At 34.7% G+C, this 26,263-nt stretch overlaps 1 protein-coding gene across 2 annotated transcripts in view; it reads right to left on the bottom strand.

Annotated features, from left to right (window-relative positions):
• The window catches only part of CNBD1 (cyclic nucleotide binding domain containing 1), a 585,185-nt gene that overhangs the window by 160,952 nt on the left and 397,970 nt on the right, over positions 1 to 26,263 (bottom strand). For both annotated transcript variants that reach the window (XM_025394780.1, XM_025394781.1), the window contains exons 7-8: positions 18,658 to 18,795; positions 16,836 to 16,968 (exon numbers count right to left, since the gene is read on the bottom strand). In XM_025394780.1, the coding sequence (XP_025250565.1) occupies positions 16,836 to 16,968; positions 18,658 to 18,795 (271 nt within the window). The remainder of the gene's footprint in view (positions 1 to 16,835; positions 16,969 to 18,657; positions 18,796 to 26,263) is intronic.

Genomic DNA, 26,263 nt, shown 5'->3' with positions numbered 1-26,263 from the left:
CTCATCATCACTGGCCATCAGAGAAATGCAAATCAAAACCACAATGAGATACCATCTCACACCAGTTAGAATGGCGATCATTCAAAAGTCAGGAAACAACAGGTGCTGGAGAGGATGTGGAGAAATAGGAACACTTTTACACTGTTGGTGGGATTGTAAACTAGTTCAACCATTATGGAAAACAGTATGGCGATTCCTCAAGGATCTAGAACTAGATGTACCATATGACCCAGCCATCCCATTACTGGGTATATACCCAAAGGATTATAAATTATGCTGCTATAAAGACACATGCACACGTATGTTTATTGCAGCACTATTCACAATAGCAAAGACTTGGAATCAACCCAAATGTCCATCAGTGACAGATTGGATTAAGAAAATGTGGCATATATACACCATGGAATACTATGCAGCCATAAAAAAGGATGAGTTTGTGTCCTTTGTAGGGACATGGATGCAGCTGGAATCCATCATTCTTAGCAAACTATCACAAGAACAGAAAACCAAACACCGCATGTTCTCACTCATAGGTGGGAACTGAACAATGAGATCACTTGGACTCGGGAAGGGGAACATCACACACCGGGGCCTATCATGGGGAGGGGGGCGGGGGGAGGGATTGCATTGGGAGTTATACCTGATGTAAATGACGAGTTGATGGGTGCAGCACACCAACAAGGCACAAGTATACATATGTAACAAACCTGCACGTTATGCACATGTACCCTACAACTTACAGTATAATAATAATAAATAAATTAAAAAAATAAATAAATAAATAAATAAAAAAGAAGAAATAAATTACCGATTACTCCACCTTAAAAAAAAAAAAAATAAAAAAATAAATTGTATTCTTCACAATAGTTGTGCTTGTTCCAAATTCTGTTTATACAATTTTCGTTTGCATTATAAGTATATATTTAATCAAATGTTAAACCAACAATTATTTTATGTTCAAGAGAGCTCATGTTTTTATGAAATCTAGGGCGAATCTGTTAGAAAGACCTAAACATTGAGTTGCAAAATAATATCTTCTATTTAGATGTAGATAAGAGTCTGAGTAAAACAAAACAAATTTTTATGTTTATCTTATTTTTTTCTATCATTTTATTTTTGAGGTTAGGTCATTTATTTATTCCAGATACAGTTATTGAGTACATTTTTTTTCCTGTTCCCCCATGTCCTGGGGTAAATTGACTTTTATTTTATTTTATGTAAGTTATTTAGGTACAGGTGGTATTTGGTTATATGATTAAGTTCTTTAGTGGTGATTTGTGAGATTTTGGTACACCCATGATCCAAGCAGTAAACACTGCACCATATTTGTAGTCTTCCATCCCTCACCCCACTCCCACTCTTCCCCCATGTCCCCAAAGTTCATTGCATCATTCTTATGCCTTTGTGTCCTCATAGCTTAGTTCCCACATATCAGTGAGAACATATGATGTTTGGTTTTCCATCCTGAGTTACCTCACTTAGAATAACAGTCTTGAGTCTCATCCAGGTCACTACAAATGCTGTTAACTCATTCCTTTTAATGGCTGTGTAGTATTCCATCATATATATATTTTTTGCAGCTGTTGTAAAAGGGGTTGAGTTCTTGATTTGATTCTTCATTTATTCATTGTTGGTGTATAGAAGAGCTACTGATTTGTGCACATCAACCTTGCATTCAGAAACTTTGATGAATTCTTATATCAGTTCTAGGAGATTTCTGGAGGAATCCTTAGGGTTTGCAAGGTAAAAGATCATCTCGTCAGCAAACAGTGGCAGTTTGACTTCCTCTTTACCAATTTGGATGTCTTTTCTTTCTTTCTATTGTTTGATTGCTCTGGTTAGGATTTCCAGTACTATGTTGAAGAGGAGTGGTGAGAGTGGGCATCCTTGTCTTGTTCCAGTTCTCAGAAGGAATGTTTTCAACTTTTTCCCATTCAGTATTTTGTTGGCTGTGGGTTTGTCATACATGGCTTTTATTACATTAAGGTCTGTCCCTTGTATGCCGATATTGCTGAGAGTTTTAATCATAAAGTGATGCTGGATTTTGTTGAATGCTTTTTCTGCATCTATTGAAATGATTATGTGATTTTTGTTTTTAATTCTGTTTATGTGGTGTATCACATTTATTGACTTACATATGTTAAACTATCCCTGCATCCCTGGTATGAAACACACGTGATCATGATGGATTATGTTTTTGATATGTTGTTGGATTTAGTTAGCAAGTATTTTATTAAGGATTTTAGCATCTGTGTTCATCAAGGATATTGGTCTGTAGTTTTCTTTTTTGGTTATGTTCTTTCCTGGCTTTGGTATTAGGGGGATGCTGGCTTCATAAAATAAATTGAGGAGGGTTCTTTCTTTCTCTATCTTGAGGAATAGTTTCAAAAGGATTAGTACCAATTCTTTGAATGTTTGGTAGAATTCTGCTGTGAATCCATCTGGTGCTAGACTTTTTTTGTTGGTAATTTTTAAATTATCATTTCAATCTTGCTGCTTGTTATTAGTCTGTTCAGGGTATCTAATTCTTCCTGATTTAAGCTAGGAGGGTTGTATTTTTTCCAGGAATTTATCCATCTCTTCTAGGTCTTCTAGTTTATGTATGTAAAGGTGCTCACAGTAGCCTTGAGTGATCTTCTGTATTTCAGTGGTGTCAGTTATAATATTTCCTGTTTTGTTTCTTAGTAAGGTTATTTGGATGTTCTCTCTTCTTCTCTTGGTTAATCATGCCAATAGTCTATCAATTTTATTTATTTTTTCAAATAACCAACATTTTGTTTCATCTTTTGTACAAAAGAAATTTTTAGTCTTCACAAAAGATTTTATTTGTTGACCCTCTTTAAATGAATTGATGCTAAAATTCTAAGGACACAAAAAAATTCAGATCTCCAATCAGTGGAACCATACTAAAATAAGAGGACTTCACACTCCAAACATTAGAAATAGAATATGTGTGTGTGTGTGTGTGTACATATATATATGGAAATATATACATGTAAATACATAATACACACACACACACATATACATCTAACAATCTTCCACCTTGTCCTCTTGAGTAGCTGGGACTATGATCACTATCCATTGTGTTTGACTCCATGATAAACACTTTTAATTAAAATCAAACGCTTAAGCTATATATGTCATTTTATATGATTTTGTAATGCCATCAATTAAGTGACCAACTAGTGGCCCTAACATACCAGTATAGCTACAAAATTTTAGCTTCTTAGAAGTTAATGTGTCTAGTTTCCAACGGAACAATGTATAACTATAGATTTTATTTTTAGTTTTTCAATATGGATTTTAAACTCAGTGATAACAGGTACTCATTTTGGTGATTCTCTAGAGTTTTGGGGTTTTATATATTGTAAATACTTATTGATGGAGATATAATTCATTGTCATTATAACATGCTGTGTCCATGTCTAATATCTGTGGCTATATATATGGACACAAAATAAATACTTTGTTAAAATAGTTTCCATTTCTGAGAATAACATTAATAAAATCAATTTGAAAATATTTAAAAATACTTTATAATTCATAAAACTGTAATATTGAGTTTTGATATCATATTTACATTTTTTAAACTGCAAGTAATGCTGACTCATGGATAACTGATTTGCATATGTTCTCCACATATTAACATTTGCCTGGTTAAACCAAGTGTCCCATGGGCTAAGAAAACTCTTCCTGTTTCCCTTTCACTATATTTTTCATTTTTTTCTCCATATTTCTAGGCCATTGGCCCTATTTATAATCCAAGCTCGAGTATATGATTTCAGAATGTTATATGTGGACGGAGAAGGGAACAGAGAGATGGACGATCACTGCATATACATAGTTTTGCTAGTTGTTCACTGCACAAGGACACCTGGCTGCAGGGTGTGGTGTGGCTGAAATCCAGCTGATGATCCTACCACTATGTGTTCCCTAGAATAGGGCCACATCTGCTACAAGAAAGTAGTACCTTTTTCTAACATACACCCAGGTGACAAATGATCTGGGACAATTTTTATAGCTATTGCTTATTTTGTCTCATATTTGGACTGAGTTTTCAGCTCTCATTCTGGTCTTCTCCAACAAACGAGGAACCCAATTAACTTATCAAATTAACAATCCAAAATCCTTTTAATCTATGATTTTCTGGGAAATGCATTTGGATCTAATTCAGGACTGCAAGTTCCCAAAGACGTATTTCATTTACATGAAAACTAAGGAAAGTCTATGTGAACAGTAGGAGAAGATGGAATGCTGTGAGGCGCTTTTTAACCATATGGCTATTTCTTTCTGTTTATTATAGCAATAAAAGCTTCTTAAAACACCACTTTGGCATTTCTTTCTGAAAGAGAGAGTGAAGGAAAATCTACAAACTGTATTGTGATCAAACACGACCATCGGGACTAGAGAAACACGGCCAGGAGACGGGACAGGGGAGAAAATGTTGAAGGAGAGGAAGGAAGGTTAATCCTGAGACTCACAAAAGCACATATTTGGAAAAAGTGGAATAGAGAACTGGCTTGAGTTTACAAATGCATAAATAAACCCCAGATTTTTGTACTGACTGGAGTCGTGATACTCTTACCTCTGCAAACCCATAGGCAGTTGCTTCAGACTTTTCCAAACACTAGAAAACCTCTTGAAGAAATCACATAATGTAACAGAAAGAAGATTTATTTTCACATTTATCAGTTCTGGATTTCAAACATGACATTTACCAAAAGTCTAATCTTGGCATGGTAAACGTTTGAGATTGAGTTTCTCTATTAATAAAGCAAATATACTTTTCTGATAGCGGTTTTGAGAAGTAAATGAGACAATGTATGTGAAAGTAACTAGAAAGTAGCTGACACAGAGTAGATGTTCTATAAATGGCTGATTTTTCCTGTACCCAATCTTTTGGACAAAGCAAAGAAACCAAGGCACATTTGGGCCAGGCATGATGGCTCACATCTGTAATCCCAGCACTTTGGGAGGCCGAGGCGGGTGAATCAAAAGGTCAGGAGTTCGAGACCAGCCTGGCCAACATGGCGAAACCTCATGTCTACTAAAACTACCAAAAGTTAGCTGGGCCGCATGGCAGGCACCTGTAATCCTGGCTACTCAGGAGGCTGAAGCAGGAGAATCACTTGAATCCTGGAGGGGAAAGTTGCAGTAAGCCAAGATTGTGCCACTGTACTCCAGTCCGAGCGACAATGAGAGGCTCTGTCTCAAAAAGAAAAAAAAAAAGAAAAGAAAAAAGAAAAGAAAAAGAGAAAAGAAACCAAGGCACATTTGAAGCTAAAGGAATATCCATTTATGTTGTTCAATGGATCAAGGTGTAGTGGTCATGGGGAGAGGAGTAGCCCCTCATTTTCAGAAGCAGAGAAGGATACTTTAAGTCCTCCACTGCGCTTACAGGTACCGTGATTTAACAAGGTCTTGTGCCTTGTCCTGGGAACCTGAGCAGTCAATACTATTTTCTTGATGGGAGGGGAATACTATAGATTTCAAATTTATGACACCATGAATCTATATAATTTTTACACTATAAACATGCATAGTCTATTTGCAAGTGGGGTAAAACTTTGTGGAATGTAAAATTACCTTTATAATAAAACATATAGCAATGTAGTTACAATAACAATAATAAAATCAGATTTACAAAAAATTTGAAAATTACTTTCTCAAATAATTGTTATAAGATGCCTGTAAATATTGTTTCCCGATGTATTTAAAATACAGTTCAGCTCATACAAATTTATATTAATAATAAAGTTCTTATTAATATGTTAATAATGTCTATATTAATAGGGCTCTTATTAATATAGATAATGTAGAGAGAATATATAGAATATATAATTCTAGATAAAATAAAGAATTCTAGATAGAATATAGAGATATAAACATCACTTCATGAAGCCCATTAGCATCCATAAAGATCTAAGATATTTAATTCATAATCCTGGTATCTTGACAGATTTATTAGTACAACATAGTTTATTTTAAAATGAAAATTAAAATATTATAGGTAAATATGTTTTCATTTTCTTGAGATAATCTTCACACACACACACCCCACATTCTCACAAATGCATCCTTAAATGTGTGATTACAAACAAATTAGGGACATTCAAATATCAGAGTAAGAAAAAAAACCTATATTGACATGGTTCACTCTCTTAGCTCTAGTTACTTTTTAGGAAGTTATTATTAAAATGATTTATAAGATTTTTTAAAAAGAAATCATAGTTAATCTTTACTGATAGATTTAAAAATTGATATCTATATATCTGTTATGCCAATATTTTTGCCTCTTTTTCTGTTTTACAGTTTCAGAAAGAGTATTGTATATTCTAAGACTGTGCTATCCCATATGGTAGCTGCTAGCCACATGTAGCTATTGAGCATTTAAAATGTGGCAAGGTCAAATAGAGATACACTGTAAGTGTAAAATAACACTGGATTTTGAAGACTTAATATGAAAACAAAATATGAAAAATGTACAAAGTGTCTAATTAGTAATTTTTATGTTGGTCACATATTAGATATGTGTATGTGTTACATAAAATATATTATTTAATTTTTTACTTTTTTTTTTTGAGACGGAGTCTTCCTCAGTCACCCGGGCTGGAGTGCAGCGGCATGATCTCAGCTCACTGCAAGCTCTGCCTCCTGGGTTCAGGCCATTCTCCTGCCTCAGCCTCCCAAGTAGCTGGGACTACAGGCCTTATTTCTGTTTTTATAGACATCAGATATACAAAGGAAATGAATTCAGTGATCATTGGTCATGACAGCATTACCAAAGTATATAGACATATATATACACACACACCAAATTATATAGACATATATATATATATAGACACTAATTACTTTTGCAACAGTCAATCTTGCTTCTTTATGTCCTCTTGTTAAACATACTCAGGATGTCACCATTCACAAAGAAACCTTTTAGCCTTATTTACTTTTACACCCTAATGACCTGTCCTTAGAATTTGGAAGCAAGTAAGAACCTCTTTTCCATTTTCACTTCTTCTCCCTTTCTCCCTCCTCTACATACCTAACTGACTACTTCTATTATTTGGGCCTCTATTTTTATTCATTTTTATTCCTCCAAATGTTAAGAAATTTTCCATGGAGAAGGCATTCCCAAACGCTTGTATTGCCAAAGTTCATAAAAACGGTCAAACCTAAGATGGCAAAGACTTATGCTAATGCACTCCAATGGGCAGAAGACAGGAATGGTGGATCACAACATCCAATACAAATTGCTTCTTTATTAAAAAGATTGTTTTAGGTTTTTAGAAATCAAATTGTATTATAATTGTACCTATTTATTTATTTCATTATAAACATATATACTTGTTATAGAATGTCTAGAATATACAGGAAAGCAGGAAAAAAGGCAATCAATAGCACCAAGCAGCAATAATCATTGTTAACAGTTTGCTTATACACAATATTCATAGTGAAACATAAGAGTTCACATTTTAAAAAGTTCTACTTTGGAAATTTTAGTAGAAATCACTTTTATTAAAATGAATGGTATTTGTAATTTAGCATTTCTCTAGATTTAAATGTTCACATATTTGTTTTGCTTAGAGAAAAAAAGTTTCAAATTTATTTTTAAATAGTTTGCTTCAAATGTGAGAAAATGAAATTATGCAGTTTTATTTTTTAGGTGAAGAGAAATGCAGTTTTCCTTCTAAATGTCAGAAGATACAGTACTAAAAGTTAATTGCAATAATAGGAAATATAGTTTATGTCATGACAAAATAAAGAAGCAATGGTCAATTGCCGGAAGTAGAAAGAGGTAGAAAAAAGAGTTCTATAAAGAGCTTCAGGAGTTGCCTGGGTTACTGATGAAAAGCTCTATCTGCTCATGGGGAATTTGAATAGATGAGTGTTCCATTATTAAAAGGTGTTTAATTTTATCTTATCTACTTCTGAGGGATTTGAATTAATTAAATAAATTTTTAATTTATTTTAATTTAATTATTATCTAGCAGCTGGATAATTATTTAAATAAGCAGTACTTTTTTAACTTTACCTAACTAATATACTGTTCACCTTTATCATATTATTAATAAAATCAGAAGGCTAAATTCTGAGTAAGAAATTAAACTATATACTTTCTACAAAGTATGTTTGAAGTATTCTATAGATATAAATATGTTTGCCAAATTCAAAACTGATTGAAAACAAAATCAGTGATTCTGTTGTGCATTGTTGTACTATAACATTATATTTTAATGATATTTCTAGACATAATACTTTTGAGGTAAATTATTAAAGCTTCTATGGTAATAATAGTAGAAGCTCTTTCCAGAGAATGTTAATGAAATTATTAAATTTTACATAGTCATTACACATTTCTATTACTAATTATTACTCTACCAAAAAGGTATACTACGAAATCATAAGAAAACAGTTATTTAAAAAAGAAGCTTCATGGAAAATAAATTGAAGGTTCTTGAATTGTAAAAAAAAAAAAAAATCTAACAGAAAAGTCAATGTTGAGGTACTGGATTATATTTAATTAATCTTGATAAATATTATTTAGAAAACAAAAAAATCCATATATGCTGAATTTGTACCTTTAGATGATCAATATCACCATAAATCCTTTCATAGTAAAAAAATATATATATTACAGATAAAGCTGAAAAAATGGTAAACAGGCTCATAAGAAGCCTTGGGAGCATTTGCAAAATGGCAATAGCCAAAGTGCTTGAGTTTTAATGATAAAAGTAAGAGTAAAGGGAAAATAACGTTAATTAAGACTGTCAATGAAAACATGAATATAAATATCTTTCTACACATGAAGTGAGTCATTTAGGAAACTATCTTTATCCTTGGGCTTTGGGTAGGAAAATAAATGCAATTCTCTTCTGAACATTGATAAATAGTGGCCTGTACTCACAAAAGACTTTGGAGACAGTGAGAAATACCAGGAAATGTGTATTCTAATGCTGCAGGTGGTGGGTGAGAGCACAGGTTCATTTAAACCCATGCTTGAGAATCCCTTCTCAGTGTCAGATGTGTGTTTAAACTGATATCCACAGACATATGCATCTGTGCAGCCACAGAGTACTCTGGTAGAGATCTGACAAAACAAAACATCCCCAACATGCATAGACTGTCAGCATTGCAAAGAAGAAGAGGAAATGTATTTGAAAAGATCTATTCTGTACAATACTCCTGAATAATGAAAATATTCCTCATATTAATTTATTTCCATTATTACTGTCACTACTGCCTCTTATCTCCATTGCCTCTCATCTCTTTGCCTGTGGTACTACCAAAATTGACTCCTAATTGTTCTGGTTTTCTAGTACCTCTCTCCTTTCAACTATCACTCATATTGCTCTGCTGTTCCCCTAAAACTTTGACTTTTTCAGGTCTCTTCTGTTATTCAAAACCTTTAATGATGTCAAATTATCTGTAAGTTAAAGCCCAAGAATATGAATATGGTATTTAAAATGCCTGAGACTACAGAAAGTCTTACTGATCTCCCAATGCTCATGAATATTCATCTGATTAAATTGGACTGTTTGATCAACTTTTCTAAAGCAAGATCTGCAAAAACCATATATTGGCTTATGCTATTTTTCCTGCCTAGCATTATCACTCCTACTTTCAGTTCAACCACATCCAAAAACTCCTCTCTCCCATTCAGTTTCCACTGTGTCTGTGATATTTATTATGTTATATAATATATATGTCCATGAGATAGTGAAAATCATTTTAAGACATGATATTTTGATCTATCTCACTTGTTTAACAATCACACTTTTTGTATTTTTCTAATTATTAAATCTTTGAGATCAAAAAGGAAAGCTCAAACTGTCCTACATAGTAAGGAGTACAGTGTAGCTACTCAAGCATTTAAGTGATTTATTTTATTTTATTTTATTTTATTTTATTTTATTTTATTTTATTTTATTTTATTTTATTTTATTTTATTTTTGAGATGGAATCTTGCTCTGTCACCCAGGCTGGAGTGCTGCAGCATGATCTCGGCTCACTGCAATCTCCGCCTCCTGGTTCAAGAGATTCTCCTGCCTCAGCCTCCTAAGTAGCTGGGATTACAGGCGCCTGCCACAGGGCCAGGTTAATTTTTGTACTTTTAATAGAGACAGGGTTTTGCCATGTTGTCCAGGCTGGTCTCGAGCTCCTGACCTCAGGTGGTCCGCCCGCCTTGGCCTCCCAAAGTGCTGGGATTATGGGTGTGAGCCACTGTGCCCGGCACGACTTTAAGTGATTTTAAAATGTATTTCTTTTCATTGCCACGACAAAAGCAATTAGCAAGGTGTTCTGTACACAGATGTTAAAAATATGAAGAGACAAACTTCATATTTCTTATGAAAAAAATTATTTTTTCAAATGAAAAAATTTTTTTAAAAAGTAGTTATTCACAAAGGAGATCATTGGTAGAATGAACACCCAGTGCACAGTCCTTTGTTCCTAGGTACAGACAGCAGACTCTTGCTATCTAATTTCAATAAAAAATGGTTTATCAGAGGGTGTTAGGAAGCTCTAGTAGGGTCATAAAACTAGAATTCAATACTATAGAGCAAGAAAATACAGTAGCTAGCGGAAATGCCCACTCACAACACAGAGCTCTTCTAAAGGAAACCTCACTCCTGCTGCTGTGTGCCACTCATCACGTGTGATACAGGGGATGAACTTTAGAACCACCATGCTCATCACCATGCTCATCACCATGCTTGCAAGGAGAGCGGCTCCTGACTTCTTCCAAATACTGTAGAGAAATACACACTGGGCAGAATGGAGGCCACAATCAAAAGTAAAACTTTTACAAAGGATTCTAGAATATGTAGTCTTTAGTTGTTTTTAGCTTTCACAGGTTGGTTAGAAGTGTTTGGAAGGGGCATTCAGCCATATAATGTACAGTATTCATCATTCACCAAAATTTTTTCTTACGGTTGTATTAATAAGAACAATATGCATGATGACAAACTTAAGAAGGAGGGAGATTATACTTCAATTACATTTATCAGTGATCATTCCATTTCTCATACCCCATGTAGTAGAAAGCTTGCTGCATGCATAGTGAGAATTAAACATGATGACCAAAAATAAAAATTAGTTGATAGATTCTACAAATCTTTTACTCCTGGTGATTCACTGAAGGGAACAGGCTTCCTTTAACTATTGTTGTCCTTAATGCCGTGCTAATGTTTTCCTTATTTAACCTCACCTTAAATCCAAATTGCCTTTATTCTTCCTGGATTGTGAGTTTAAGACAGTATAGCCTTTCAGCATTATTAATGGTTGATTTATTCCAAGGATGCAATTCTGTAAAATGTCTCAAAGATAGCAAAGCAAAGCAACACATTGTGTTTTAATCAGGAAATTTATCAATAAATGTATTAAGATATTTTAAGATTGAATTAATGATAGCATTTTCCTCAAACAGAGAAAATTAATGCTAAGTGTTAATACAACCCATATGTACTGACCAGCAAAGAGTTAAATTTTCTTTTGGAAGAAAAAAGTCATAACTTTGGTCTAAGGGTAAACACTGACATCAAAATATTCATTAACTCATCAACAATATTTTCAAGGGCTTGTAAATTCTAGATACTTGTTGGGTACTAAAAAATAAGATGGTCTTATTCCAAAGAAACTGTAAGTCTAGTGGAAAAACTGACCCTTAAACTATTAATTATGACATAGCACAATGAGTGTTAAGATAGTACAAGGAAAGCCAGGCATGGTGGCATGTGCCTTTAGTCTCAGCTACTCGAATGGCTGAGGTGGAAAGATCACTTGAGCCCATGAGTTTGAGTCCAGCCTGGGCAATATAATAAGACCTTGTCCCCCGCCCCCCGTCCCCCACCAAAAAAAAAAAAAAAGGTGATTAACAAAATAAGATAGGACAGGAGTTAGAAAACTTTACACCATGGACCAAATCTGACCCAAGGCCCATTTTTTTTTTTTTTTTATATAACACTACAACTAAGGATGATTCTTACATTGTTAAAGGCTTTAAAAAGAAGAAGGGGGTGGATATGTAACAGAGGCACTATATGACCTACAAAGCTAATATTTAGTATCTGCTCTTTAGCAGAAAAAGTTCGTTGACCCTCATAGAGACAAAGAGGCATCTCTGCAAGCAAACAAAGAGCAATAGAATCTCAACTGGTCCAGAAAACATTATCTTAACAATAGTAAATGTCCTGAAATGAGGGGCAAGTAACTTCTCCAGGAAGAGGGAACAATACATGTAAAAGGCCTCAATGGCGATAGTGACATAGAAGAACTAATAAAAGTCCAGGTTGGCAGAAACACGAACGAAAAAGGAGAAGAATTATTAAAATTAAAACTTTGAGATATAGGTATGACCTAGATATAAATGGCCTTTCAAACTATATTAAGGATTTTGCATTTTACCTGAATAACAATGAGAGGATATTAACTATTTCTAAGTGGGTGAATAACAAGAAAAACTTTAAAACTGATTATCATAGCTAACAATATCAGAGAAAGGGAGTCAGAAACAGAAGAGATTAGTAACAAACAGGGCTTTAAAGTATGTGACAGAAAATTCTAGTATTAGGTAAGAAAATAAGCAAACAGACACATTATAGTAAAACTTCTTTAAGCTAAAGACAAGGAGAAAATATTGAAACCAGCAAGCAAAAGCCTTGTCACTTATAAGTGAATCCCCAAAAGATTAACAGCTGTCTTCTCATCAGAAACAATAATAGAAGCCAGAATAAAGTGGGATTGCATTTTTAAAATATACAAAATAACCCAATTTCAACTTCAAATCCTATACCCTGCAAAGCTGTCTTTCAAAAGTAAAGGAGAAATGAAGAAATTCTCAGTAAAAGAAAACCTGGCAGTATTTGTTACTAGCATATACTTCCTCAAAGAAATACTAAAAAAAGTTCTTCAGTCTGCAAACAAGCATCCCCACATAAAATTTGAATCCACATGAAAAATCAAAAAGTACCACTAAAGGTAAATGTGCAATTATAAAAGGTAAGATAAATACATATTTCTTATCCATTCTTCTCTTACTCATAAAGGGTGACTGTGTGAAATAATATGTGTATAATGTTGTTGGATATATAACATATAGAAATATAATATATTTGCCAATAGCAGCATAAGAAAGCAGGTGGGAGAAAACTGATACTGAACTAAGGAAAGCATATCAGATGGCAACTTGAGTCCACAGGAACAAATAAAAAGGACTAGAAATGGTAAATAAGATGTCTAATATAATGAACATTACAAATATATATTTGATTTCTTTTTTCTCTGTTTTTGAGACATAACTTTATATATTGTTGAATTTGTAACATACATAGCTGCAATCTGTATAATAACAATAACATATAAAGGAGGAAATGGAAATAGAGCTATATAAGAGTCATATTTAAAACTGGAATAAAGTTAGTAAAAATCTGAAGTAGATTCTGCTGAATTGAAATGTATATGGTAAGCCCTAAAGCAACCATAAAAAATAACAAATACGGTGAAAAATTATTAAAAGAATGCTACACTAGAAAATATTGTCCAACACAAAAGAGACCAGTGAAGGATGAATGAAGAAACAAAAAGGCATCAGCATCACACGTACTTGAATCACTGGCACCTCGAGGTATCAAACTGATTCTGGGATGCTCAAAGAGTGCCTCATGGGACTAAGACTTTTGATTCCCTGCAGAGTAAATTGAACTGGAAGAGACTGATGTCAAAAGGTTGAAGGGATGTAGAGCCTATGTATTTTGTGACTGAAATACTCCACTTTTGGTTTGAGATAACTAGATATAATTTTGACTATTATTATTGTTACTATTATGATTTTCACATATTTTATCTTTCTGCACTAAATTTGTTGATGTAATTTTTTTAGTTTTTCCAATTATCATGTTTGCTATATCAAATCCTACCTGGAGAAAGATGGGGGCATACTGACATAAGCAAGAAAACAACAAAATATGCATAAATAGTTAAATGTTTGCCAAGTCAGTTTACCATTTTTTATTATATTCATGATACACATGGGAACGAGCTGATTAGTGACCTAAGCTGGTTGTCACTTTCAAGTCAGCCACATCTTGAAAGAATAACAACTGGGAAGACTTTAGTTGATGTGATATAAACTAGACACACCCAAATGATAAGCAACACTGTACATATTCACTACAATAAGGTTCCCTTAGCATATGAAGCAAAAGTAGGAAGACTTAAGAAGTTAACAAAGCAAACAGAGTCAGATACAAGCTTTACTTATTTCATTGATTGCCAAGGATTAATCCTAAACTCTGTCAAGCTTTTGAATAATTAACTAAATCCCTCTGAAATTCTATCTATTATACATATTTAAAATAAGATGAAAACACACATAATTATGCTTTGGAAATCATACTACTGCTAATTTTCAACCCAGATAATAAAAGTGTAATTTGAGCTACATTCTCTACATTCTCTGATAAAAATTCAAACTAAATCTTGAGTAAACAGTCAGGAAGTATTATAATCCAATTCTTCTCTTTGATATATCAAGTTTGTCACTACCATAAAAGAAAATTAGATGAATTTGACAGGGTTTATTCTTCACATAGGTATATTCATTTATAAAAACTACAGTCTTTCAGAACCCATAGGGCTTTGATGATTATCAGATGAAACTGTCATTCTTCTCTAAGGAAGATAAATATTTTCTAAAACTATGAAAGTACCACACATTTATATGTTTGGGAATAGGTGAGAAAACAATATTATTTTGACTTATTCAATAGACTCACAGACTGTCCAATGCAATTGGTAGTTTAACAAACACCACCATTTATTTTTCAAGATACTTACCAAAAAACTTGAATTCAATATTAGTCTAGGAAACAGTATGTTAACTTTCTCAGTATCTTTTTAGCTCTTTGATGCAAAATTTTAGTATTTTTGATTGATATTTTAGATCAAAAGAGAGATTATTATCATTAGTAATCAAATATATTAAAACACATAATCATTCTCCCCTTTCCAAATTTCATATTCTTTTGGATCACCTAATTTAAAATATCTTTATGATGGTCTCTTTCCTCCTTTTTAATCAACTCAAAAATATTAATATAATGATAGATTGGCAAGGATTGGATATTATATTTTTATTAAAAGTCTGGAAGAGAGGCAAGGATCAAAATTTGATATTTCTGATACAAAGTGGAAAACCTGTGACAAAACTGTGACAAATCCAAAACAACCATAAAAAATAAAGCAACCATATAAATAACAAACATGGTGAAAAAATATTAAAATAATTAATATGCTATGTTAGAAAATATTGTCCAAAACAAAAGAGAGCAGTGAAGGATGAATGAAGGAACAAAAAGGCATCACCATCACAGGTACTTGAATCACTGGCACCTCGAGGTATCAAACTGGTTCTGAGATGCTCATCTGTTTCTATGTAATGAACATGGGGAATTTAGAAATATTCAATTGCCGATTTTTTACAAGTCAGTTTACTACTTGCCTTCTATTTGTACTTTTAGTTTTAAAAAAAATGCCATTTATAACTAATCAGGAAAAATATGTCATAAACAAAAGCATCATATTACAAATATTCAAATTTATGAGCAAAAATAGTTATTTGACTAAACATGGATTAAACGCTACATCTCAAAAACATGATAAATAAAATATAAATGCAAGCAGTAGAAGGAAATTTGGAACAAATATGAGAAATGTTTTAGATTCTCATCAAATTTAAGTGGTTTATTAGAGTATCCCTGTTTTTGAAGGATAAACTTCCCCTAATTATATTTACTTTTTTTCAGTAAAAGAACTCCTGGTGTGCTGAACCTCATTTTCCTATGTTACAGTGTTTCCTTCAAAGGATACCTTAGCCAGATTTCATAAATACTCTGCCATGTTTTTATAGTTGCTGCCCAGAATTTACCAATTAGATTCATTTGTTTTAGAATTTTAATCTCAAACTTAAATTAAAAATGTCCCTCACTATAATTGTGGCTTTGCAGACTTGGGGTAGAAATATTTCTTTCAAACACTTCCTCTTCCATTATAATGTAAGTTCTGGCTTCTTCACTGGCTGTGAGGAAAGAGACGTGAGGTTACCATCCTCTCTCTGTTATCTGTGGCTGTCTCTCATGAAGCAATTGTGTTTCCTTACCAAAAGAGACCTAAAGCTCTGGCCCATCCTACCACAGTTCCTCTTGGGTTAGCAACCCTTGTTAAATTGGCTTTCATAGATGGACAAATCATGCAAAATGGCTCAATACCACCTACACTTTTTGTGTACACATAATCCAGGAAATCCGTGCATCCTTGCTATGCTGAATATTGAAAATGTAGGTGTTTCACTGCTACTTTCTCTTATCTAGGCCTCACTCATTCTCCATAATTATTTTTTTCCATGGCTAATATGTGTAGCACAAGTACAGATTAGCAAACTTGCTGCTTAAATAGTTATCCACCCAGGAAAAAGGAAAAGAAAAAAATGTTTTTTTCCCTTTTCTCTCGTGTGAGTGGCTATACCCTCTAGTATTTCTCCTTTTCAGTTTGGCCCTTATAGTAACCGTCAGGGTGGGGCAAGAGGGGGACAGTTATAGGGAGTAGAGAGAGATGTTAAAGTAAGGTTAGTCCTGAGGCCACTCTTCAAGCCAGTACAGTATCACTTTTAATAAAAAGCAAGAAATAATCTAAATGTCCAATTCAAATGTTATTATCAAATAAATTAGAGAATATTTATATGAAGAAATATTGTATACAATGTTACAACTATGAAGAATTTCAATTCCAATAATATAACAGAATGCAAACAAAATGATCCAAAATTGCATTAAACTCACCATGACCTGGAGGAAATTTTTTCCATTTAAGGAGTGCAATTAGCTCATATATGGATAAAGTAGGCCATTCCTCATAATAAGGACACATATGGATTAATTTCAACTTTTGCATATTTTCAATTTTTATTTTTTCCTGAAATAGAATGTCATTATCAAATTTTTAATAGTAGGCCATTTAAAATCAAAGAAATAGCAAATAGATAAATGGTGAGAGAAGTAAAATAAAGGCCATATGAATAAAAGTTAGTATAAGATACATTTGAATTTTATCAGAGCATCACTCTGTGGCCATATAGACATATTAAAATATTAATCTTCAGATATACTTACTAAAATTATATTTGCTCACCTTTCATTATATATTATACTTCTATAAATGTTTTAGGAGTTTTTTAAAACCCTGTCATAGTCAAGATTAAACTGAAAAGTTGTGTTTGATAAAATCAAGTAACTGGTACTGATATTTGGGAAATAAAAACAAAACATACAGAATTTTTTGTTAAAGCCAGCCACTCTGAAAATCAAAACAAATGAACATTAAGGATTTAGAATAATGTTGAGTTCTGAGAGAATTACCTGCACTACTGACACTGGGACCACTAAATCACAAGAAATCCCCACCATTGGAGACCCAAGAAGATGGGTGTCTTCTCAACTCCACTCCACATGAGCACTGAACCATGGCTTACACCAGCTTTCTGCAAGACCTGCATCTGGCTTAAGCTCATTTTTAAAAAGATGAAACAGCAGGATCATGGAAACCTTTCAACCCATTATTTTTTGTTTATTTATTTTTGAGATGGAGTTTCACTCTTGTTGCCCAGGCTGGAGTGCAATGGTGCGATCTCGCCTCACCGCAAACTCCACTTCCCGGATTCAAGCAATTCTTCTGCCTCAGCCTCCTCAGTTGCTGGTATTACAGGCATGCACCATCACATCCGGCTAATTTTATATTTTTAGTAGAGACAGGGTTTCCCCATGTTGGTCGGGCTGGTCTCCAATCCCTACCTCAGGTGATCTGCCTGCCTCGGTCTCCTGAAGTGCTGGGATTACAGGGATGTGCCACCACACTCAGCTAATTTTGTCTTTTTAGTAGAGATGGGGTTTCTCCATGTCGGTCAGGCTGGTCTCAAGCTCTCTACCTCAGGTGATCCACCTGCCTCGGCCTCCCAAAGTACTGGGATTACAGGCGTGAGCCACCGCCCTCAGCCTCAATTCCATTATTTATACAAACTTCCTCTGCTATCCAAAGTAGGAGAAATAGGTGTCAAGAAAAAATTTGGATTTGATTAGAAGAGAATAAATTATTAAACTTTAGGTAAATGAGTATCTTAAAGCTGCAGAATTAAGGAATCAGACTAAGTTGTTATCACTTATTCATCCAGCTCTGAGTTTGATGTTTGTTGTAATTATGAAATATCATGCCAATCCCATTCAAGTATTTTTCCTCCTTAAGTAGACTATAGAGACAGGGAAAGCAGCAGTACTATTATCCGTCTTATTATTCTAGTATTCTTAGCATATGACATGTTGTGAACATGCAAAACACATATTTGTTGACTGAATGAATGAGTTTGAAATTAATGAAAAGCCAAAGGGTATTCTAAAATTACCTAAAATATATTCATTGAGACCTTTGTTTACACTTTACCTATCACCAGCACTCTTAAGTGATTTTCGTCAAATAAATCACCTTTTTAATGTCTCTAGCTTAAGTTAAAGTGAAAAATAAAACAGATAATGGATATCTTTGTCTACAGAAGCAAAATACAGCTTGAGTTTATGCCCAATTTCTGTTTATATATAATATTAGATATCATACCTCCTTTATCTTTGCATACCCCTTTGCTGGGATTTTAAGAATTTCACAATCGTCTTCTGTCACCACTGAAAACATCTGTGTTCCCGATTCAATCTGAGGTATAACTTCCAGAGTTCCAAAGGTACTCCATTTGCTAAGCTGTAAAAATACCAGAGACAATTTAATGTTTATTACCACTCACCAACATAAAAATGCCAGTGAAGGATTGGATTGTAGGTCAAGTTTTCATTCAATGAAAGAGGAGATTCTAAACTGTCTTTGCATGGATGGCTCCTACTACTTCTGCTCAATGTCACTTCCCAAGGCAAGAGAAATGGTCATTCTTTTCACCGACATGAAGAAAATAACATTAAAAATCTTCTGTTTTATTCAGTGATTTAAAGTGCCTATTACAGCACTTGGAATATAGCAGCCATTCAATATATAGTAGTTGAAAGAACGAAGAAATATTGTACACTTATATATATGATCTTCTGTTTGTTTTATTATCACATGTTGGTAGTATTCAGTAATAAAAAAATGAATAAAATGTTAAACAGTATATAAACCATTAATATATATTTATGGATGATTGCTTAATTTAATATGTAAATGATAAATATTAGGCATGGAAAAATATTACTACTAGAATACATGTCATGAGTTACTAGGTTATAATGATATTACATACAGTTACATAGAGAACCTATATTTATATTTACCCGGGAAAAGTGGAGGGCATGTGAAGGATAAGGAGCATATTTTTTATGAGAGGCTAAGGAGCTTCTTAGAGAAAACATCACGTCAATATGCCTATCTAAGATGATATGGGAAAACTTCCATTTTTCTACTTCAAAACCATAGACTATTTTTCTTTTTAACTAAATGCATATCTGAGCTTGAATCTGCAAGTCCAAATTCATAGAGGAAATTTAAAATGTCAAACAGTCACAGCTGAGGCCAAATTGGGCCACAGTCCTATCAAACCAGAATAAGGTCCCAAAGAACTGAGTTCTGAGGCTTGTTGTACATGTAGGAACAGGAGATGGGACTCAGAGCCATGAAAGGCGAGAGACTGGAATTGCGCCTCCTTGCCTAAAGTCTAGGAACTTGGAGGATTACCCCAGTTGTGAAGTGGGGACAGGAAGAACTACATCCAGTACTTTAGAAAGCCACACAAAAGCTGGCTATCTAGCCGTGAAACTGGACAGAATTGTTAGAAAATCAAGAACCTAGGTTTGCAGCTTGAATGAGTACAGAGCATACACTTATGCACAGTAGAAGACCCAAAGCTGAAAAATGAATAAAATGCCTGGTACACAACTAGTAAAACTCCTAGGATCCAGGAAGGTATTATACAAACTTAGCCTTATGTACAAATTCAGAGAGAAAGGAACTCCCACAGAGAGCAACACTTGCTGATGACAAAATCATAATAAAAATAATTACAAGACACACAAATAAATAAACCCCTACAAAGGGAAGTCCATGAAGGAGAAAAAAGTTGAACAACCTAAAAGAAACTACAAACATTTAAAATTATGTAAACTATAAAAATCAGAACATGACATGATGGAAGCAAAAAGAGGTATTTTGGAAAAGAACAAAATAAAACTTCTGTAAATAATGGTCACAAAAATTTGTAGATTAAAGATAATTTTCAAAAGAATTCATTACATGGATAATATATAAGAAAATAATCTGGAATAAAATATAGAAGAAATGGAAATAAGAAGGGGGTTGTAATAGCTATAGAAGATAGATGGAGACCATTTAGCATATATCTAATAGAAATTCTAGAAGAAACTGAAAAGAATGGGAAAACGGTGATGCATAAGTGATAATGGCTGCAAGTTTTCCAGAGCTGAGAGAGTAAGTGAGTCGTCCAAAGCAAGCAACACACAAAACTGAAAGATGAATTTGCTTTTGTATTCCTGCTCAGGATTTGGCATATTCTCCTAATCTTTCTCCTCTACTTGATCTCCTAGTTACAATCACATTAGCTCTCAATAATTTCAAGCAGATATTGTCCACTTACATATTTTTCAATTTATCTATTGTTTTAGGGCATTGGTTGGAATTACCTAATAAGTCATTATAAAAGCAAAACTATTCTATGACTTTGAACAATATTCTTAAGGATTTCTTTCTCAATTAATTAAAAAATATCATCAGAGTCCCTAATATTAATAATTAGGAAATTATAAAACTTCCAATGCCCCTTACATACCCACTTATTTTAGTCAAATTATTTTTTAAAGTATTAATACTTATATTTTTTTATGATTTTAATATTTTATTTTATTTATTTTTTATTATACTTTAAGTTCTAGGGTACATGTGAACAATGTGCAGGTTTGTTACATATGTATACCTGTGCCATGTTGGTGTGCTGCACCCATAAATATGTCAATTACATTAGGTATATCTCCTAATGCTATCCCTCCCCCCTTCCCCGACCCCACAACAGGCCCCAGTGTGTGATGTTCCCCTTTCTGTGTCCAAGTGTTCTCATTGTTCAATTCCCACCTATGAGTGACAACATGTGGTGTTCAGTTTTCTGTTCTTGTGATAGTTTGCTGAGAATGATGGTTTTCAGCTGCATCCATGTCCCTACAAAGGACATGAACTTATCCTTTTTTAAGGCTGCACTGTATTCCATGGTGTATATGTGCCACATTTTCTTAATCCAGTCTGTCATTGGTGGACATTTGGGTTGGTTCAAAGTCTTTGCTATTGTGAATAGTGCCACAATAAACATACATGTGCATGTGTCTTTACAGCAGCATGATTTATAATCCTTTGGGTATATACGTAGTAATGGGATGGCTGGGTCAAATGGTATTTCTAGTTCTAGATCCTTGAGGAATCGCCACAATGTCTTCCACAATGGTTGAACTAGTTTACAGTCCCACCAACAGTGGAAAAGTGTTCCTATGTCTCCACATCCTCTCCAGCACTGGTTGTTTGCTGACTTTTTAATGATCGCCATTCTAACTGGTGTGAGATGGTATCTCATTGTGGTTTTGATTTGCATTTCTCTGATGGCCAGTGATGATGAGCAACTTTTCATGTGTCTGTTGGCTGCATAAATATCTTCTTTTGAGAAGTGTCTGTTCATATCCTTTGCCCATTTTTTGATGGGGTTGTCTTTTTCTTGTAAATTTGTTTAAGTTCTTTGTAGGTTCTGGATATTAGCCCTTTGTAAGATGAGTAGATTGCAAAAATTTTCTCCCATTTTGTAGACTGCCTGTTCACTCTGATGGTAGTTTCTTTTGCTGTGCAGAAGCTCTTCAGTTTAATTAGATCCCATTTGTCAATTGTGGCTTTTGTTGTCATTGCTTTTGGTGTTTCAGTCATGAAGCCCTTGCTCATGCCTATGACCTGAATGGTATTGCCTAGGTTTTCTTCTAGGGTTTTTATGGTTTTAGGTCTAACATTTAAGTCTCTAATCCATCTTGAATTAATTTTTGTATAAGGTGTAAGGAACGGATCCAGTTTCAGCTTACTACATACGGCTAGTGAGTTTTCCCAGCACCATTTATTAAATAGGGAATCCTTGCACCATTTCTTGTTTTTGTCAGGTTTGTCAAAGATCAGATGGTTGTAGGTGTGTGGTATTATTTCTGAGGGCTCTGTTCTGTTCCATTGGTCTATATCTCTGTTTTGGTACCAGTACCATGCTGTTTTGGTTACTGTAGCCTTATAGCATATCCATGAGCATGGAATGTTCTTTCATTTGTTTTTGTCTCTTATTTCACTGAGCAGTGGTTTGTAGTTCTCCTTGAAGAGGTCCTTCACATCCCTTGTAAGTTGGATTCCTAGGTATTTTATTCTCTTTGAAGCTATTGTGAATGGGATTTCACTCATGACTTGGCTCTCTGTTTGTCTGTTATTGGTGTATAAGAATGCTTGTGATTTTTGCACACTGATTTTGTATCCTGAGACTTTGCTGAAGTTGCTTGTCAGCTTAAGGAGATTTTGGGCTGAGATGATGGGGTTTTCTAAATATACAATCATGTCATTTGCAAACAGGGACAATTTGACTTCCTCTTTTCCTAACTGAATACCCTTTATTCCTTTCTCTTGCCTGATTGTCCTAGCCAGAACTTCCAACACTATGTTGAATTGGAGTGGTGAGAGAGGGCATCCCTGTCTTGTGCCAGTTTTCAAGGGGAATGCTTCCAGTTTTTGCCCATTCAGTATGATATTGGCTGTGGGTTTGTCATAAATAGCTCTTATTATTTTGAGATATGTTCCATCAATACTGAATTTATTGAGAGTTTTTAGCATGAAGGGCTGTTGAATTATGTCAAAGGTCTTTTCTGCATCTATTGAGATAATCGTGTGGTTTTTGTCTGTGGTTCTGTTTATATGCTGGATTACATTTATTGATTTGTATATGTTGAACCAGCCTTGAATCCCAGGGATGAAGCCCACTTGATTATGATGGATAAGTTTTTTTATGTGTTGCTGGATTTGGTTTGCCAATATTTTATTGAGAATTTTTGCATCAATGTTCATCAGGGATATTGGTCTAAAATTCTCTTATTGTTGTGTTTCTGCCAGGTTTTAGTATCAGGATGATGTTGGCCTCATAAAATGAGTTAGGGAGGCTTCCCTGTTTTTCTATTGATTGGAATAATTTCACAAGGTATGGTAACAGTTCCTCCTTGTACCTCTGGAAGAATTCGGCTGTGAATCCGTCTGGTCCTGGACTTTTGGTTGGTAGGCTATTAATTATTGCCTCAATTTCAGAGCCTGTTATTGGTCTATTCAGGGATTCAACTTCTTCCTGGTTTAGTCTTGGGAGAGTGTATGTTTCCAGGAATTTATCCATTTCTTCTAGATTTTCTAGTTTATTTGCGTAGAGATGTTTATAGTATTCTCTGATGGTAGTTTGTATTTTGTGGGGTCGGTGATGATATCACCTTTATCATTTTTAATTGCATCTATTTGATTCTTCTCTCTTTTCTTCTTTATTAGTCTTGCTAGTGGTCTATCAATTTTGTTGATCTTTTCAAAAAAACCAGCTCCTGGATACATTGATTTTTTTGAAGGGTTTTTGTGTCTGTATCTCCTTCAGTTCTGCTCTGATCTTAGTTATTTCTTGCCTTCTGCTAGCTTTTGGATGTGTTTGCTGTTATTTCTCTAGTTCCTTTAATTGTGATGTTAGGGTGTCACTTTTAGATCTTTCCTGCTTTCTCTTGTGGGCATTTAGTGCTATAAATTTCCCTCTACACACTGCTTTAAATGTGTCCCAGAGATTCTGGTATGTTGTATCTTTGTTCTCATTGTTTCAAAGAACATCTTTATTTCTGCCTTCATTTCATTATGTACCCAGTAGTCATTCAGGAGCAGGTTGTTCAGTTTCCATGTAGTTGAGCGGTTTTGATTGAGTTTCTTAGTCCTGAGTTCTAGTGTGATCGCACTGTGGTCTGAGAGACAGTTTGTTATAATTTCTGTTGTTTTACATTTGCTGAGGAGTGCTTTACTTCCAACTATGTGATCAATTTTGGAATAAGTGTGACGTGGTGCTGAGAAGAATGTATATTTTGTTGATTTGGCGTGGAGAGTTCTGTAGATGTCTATTAGGTCCGCTTGGTACAGAGTTGAGTTCAATCCCTGGATATACTTGTGAACTTTCTGTCTCGTTGATCTGTCTAATGTTGACAGTTGGGTGTTAGAGTCTCCCATTATTATTGTATGGGAGTCTAAGTCTCTTTGTAAGTCTCTAAGGACTTCCTTTATGAATCTGGGTGCTCCTGTATTGGGTGCATATACATTTAGAATAGTTAGCTCTTCTTGTTGAATTGATCCATTTACCATTATGTAATGGCCTTCTTTGTCTCTTTTGATCTTTGTTGGTTTAAAGTCTGTTTTATCAGAGACTAGGATTGCAACCCCTGCCTTTTTTGTTTTCCATTTACTTGGTAGGTCTTCCTCCATCCCTTTATTTTGAGCCTATGTGTATCTCTGTACGTGAGATGGGTCTCCTAAATACAGCAAACTGATAGGTCTTGACTCTTCATCCAATTTGCCAGTCTGTGGCTTTTAACTGGAGCATTTAGCCCATTTACATTTGCATTTAAGGTTAATATTGTTATGTGTGAATTTGATCCTGTCATTATGATGGTAGCTGGTTATTTTGCTCGTTAGTCGATGCAGTTTCTTCCTAGCAGCGATGGTCTTTACATTTTGGCATGTTTTTGCAGTGGCTGGTACTGGTTGTCCCTTTCCATGTTTAGTGATTCCTTCAGCAGCTCCTGTAGGGCAGGCCTGGTGGTGACAAAATCTCTCAACTTTTGCTTGTCTGTAAATGATTTTATTTCTCCTTCACTTCTGAAACTTAGTTTGGCTGGATATAAAATTCTGGGTTGAAAATTCTTTTCTTTAAGAATGTTGAATATTGGCCCCCACTCTCTTCTGGCTTGGAGAGTTTCTACCGAGAGATTCACTGTTAGTCTGATGGGCTTCCCTTTGTGGGCAACCTGACCTTTCTCTCTGGCTGCCCTTAACATTTTTTCCTTCACTTCAACTTTGGTGAATCTGACCATTATGTGTCTTAGAGTGGCTCTTCACGAAGAGTATCTTTGTGGCATTCTCTGTATTTCCTGAATTTGAATGTCAGCCTGCCTTGCTAGGTTGGGGAAGTTCTCCTGGATAATATCCTGAAGAGTGTTTTCCAACTTGGTTCCAGTCTCCCCGTCACTTTCAGGCACACCAATCAGACGTAGATTTGGTCTTTCCATATAGTCCCCTATTTCTTGGAGGCTTTGTTCCTTTCTTTTTGCTCTTTGTTCTCTAAACTTCTCTTCTTGCTTCATTTCATTCATTGGATCTTCAATCACTGATACCCTTTCTTCCAGTTGATTGAGTCACTTACTGAAGCTTGTGCATTTCTCACATTGTTCTCATGTCATGGTTTTAATCTCTATCAGGTCATTTAAGGACTTCTCTACATTGGTTATTCTAGTTAGCCATTCATCAAATCTTTTTTCAAGGTTTTTAGCTTCTTTGCGCTGGGTTCGTACTTCGTCCTCTAGCTCAGAAAAGTTTGATTGTCTGACGCCTTCTTCTCTCGACTCATCATAGTCATTCTCCATCCAGCTTTGTTCCTTTGCTGGCGAGGATTTGCTTTTCTTTGGAGGGGGAGAGGCGCTCTGATTTTTAGAATTTCTAACTTTTTTGCACTGCTTTTTCCCCATCTTTGTGGTTTTATCTACCTTTGGTCTTTGATGATGGTGATGTACAGATGGGGTTTTGGTGTGGATGTCCTTTCTGTTTGTTAGTTTTCCTTCTAACGGTCAGGACCCTCAGCTGCAGGTCTGTTGGAATTTGCTTGAGGTCCACTCCAGACCCTGTTTGCCTGGGTATCAGCAGCCGGGGCTTCAGAAGAGTGAATATTGCTGAACAGCAAATGTTGCTGTCTGATCGTTCCTCTGTAAGCTTCATTTCAGAGGTGCACCCGGCCATGTGAGGTGTGCGGTGTCAGTCTGCCCCTAGTGGGGGATGTCTCCTAGTTAGGCTACTTGGGAGTCAGGGACCAACTTGAGCAGGCAGTCTGTCCATTCTCAGATCTCAAACTCCTCACTGGGAGAACCACTACTTTCTTCAAAGCTTAAAT

The sequence above is a fragment of the Theropithecus gelada genome, chromosome 8, assembly GCF_003255815.1.
Source record: "Theropithecus gelada isolate Dixy chromosome 8, Tgel_1.0, whole genome shotgun sequence".
NCBI classification, from domain to species: Eukaryota; Metazoa; Chordata; class Mammalia; order Primates; family Cercopithecidae; genus Theropithecus; species Theropithecus gelada.
This window is presented reverse-complemented; position numbering and strand designations above follow the sequence as displayed.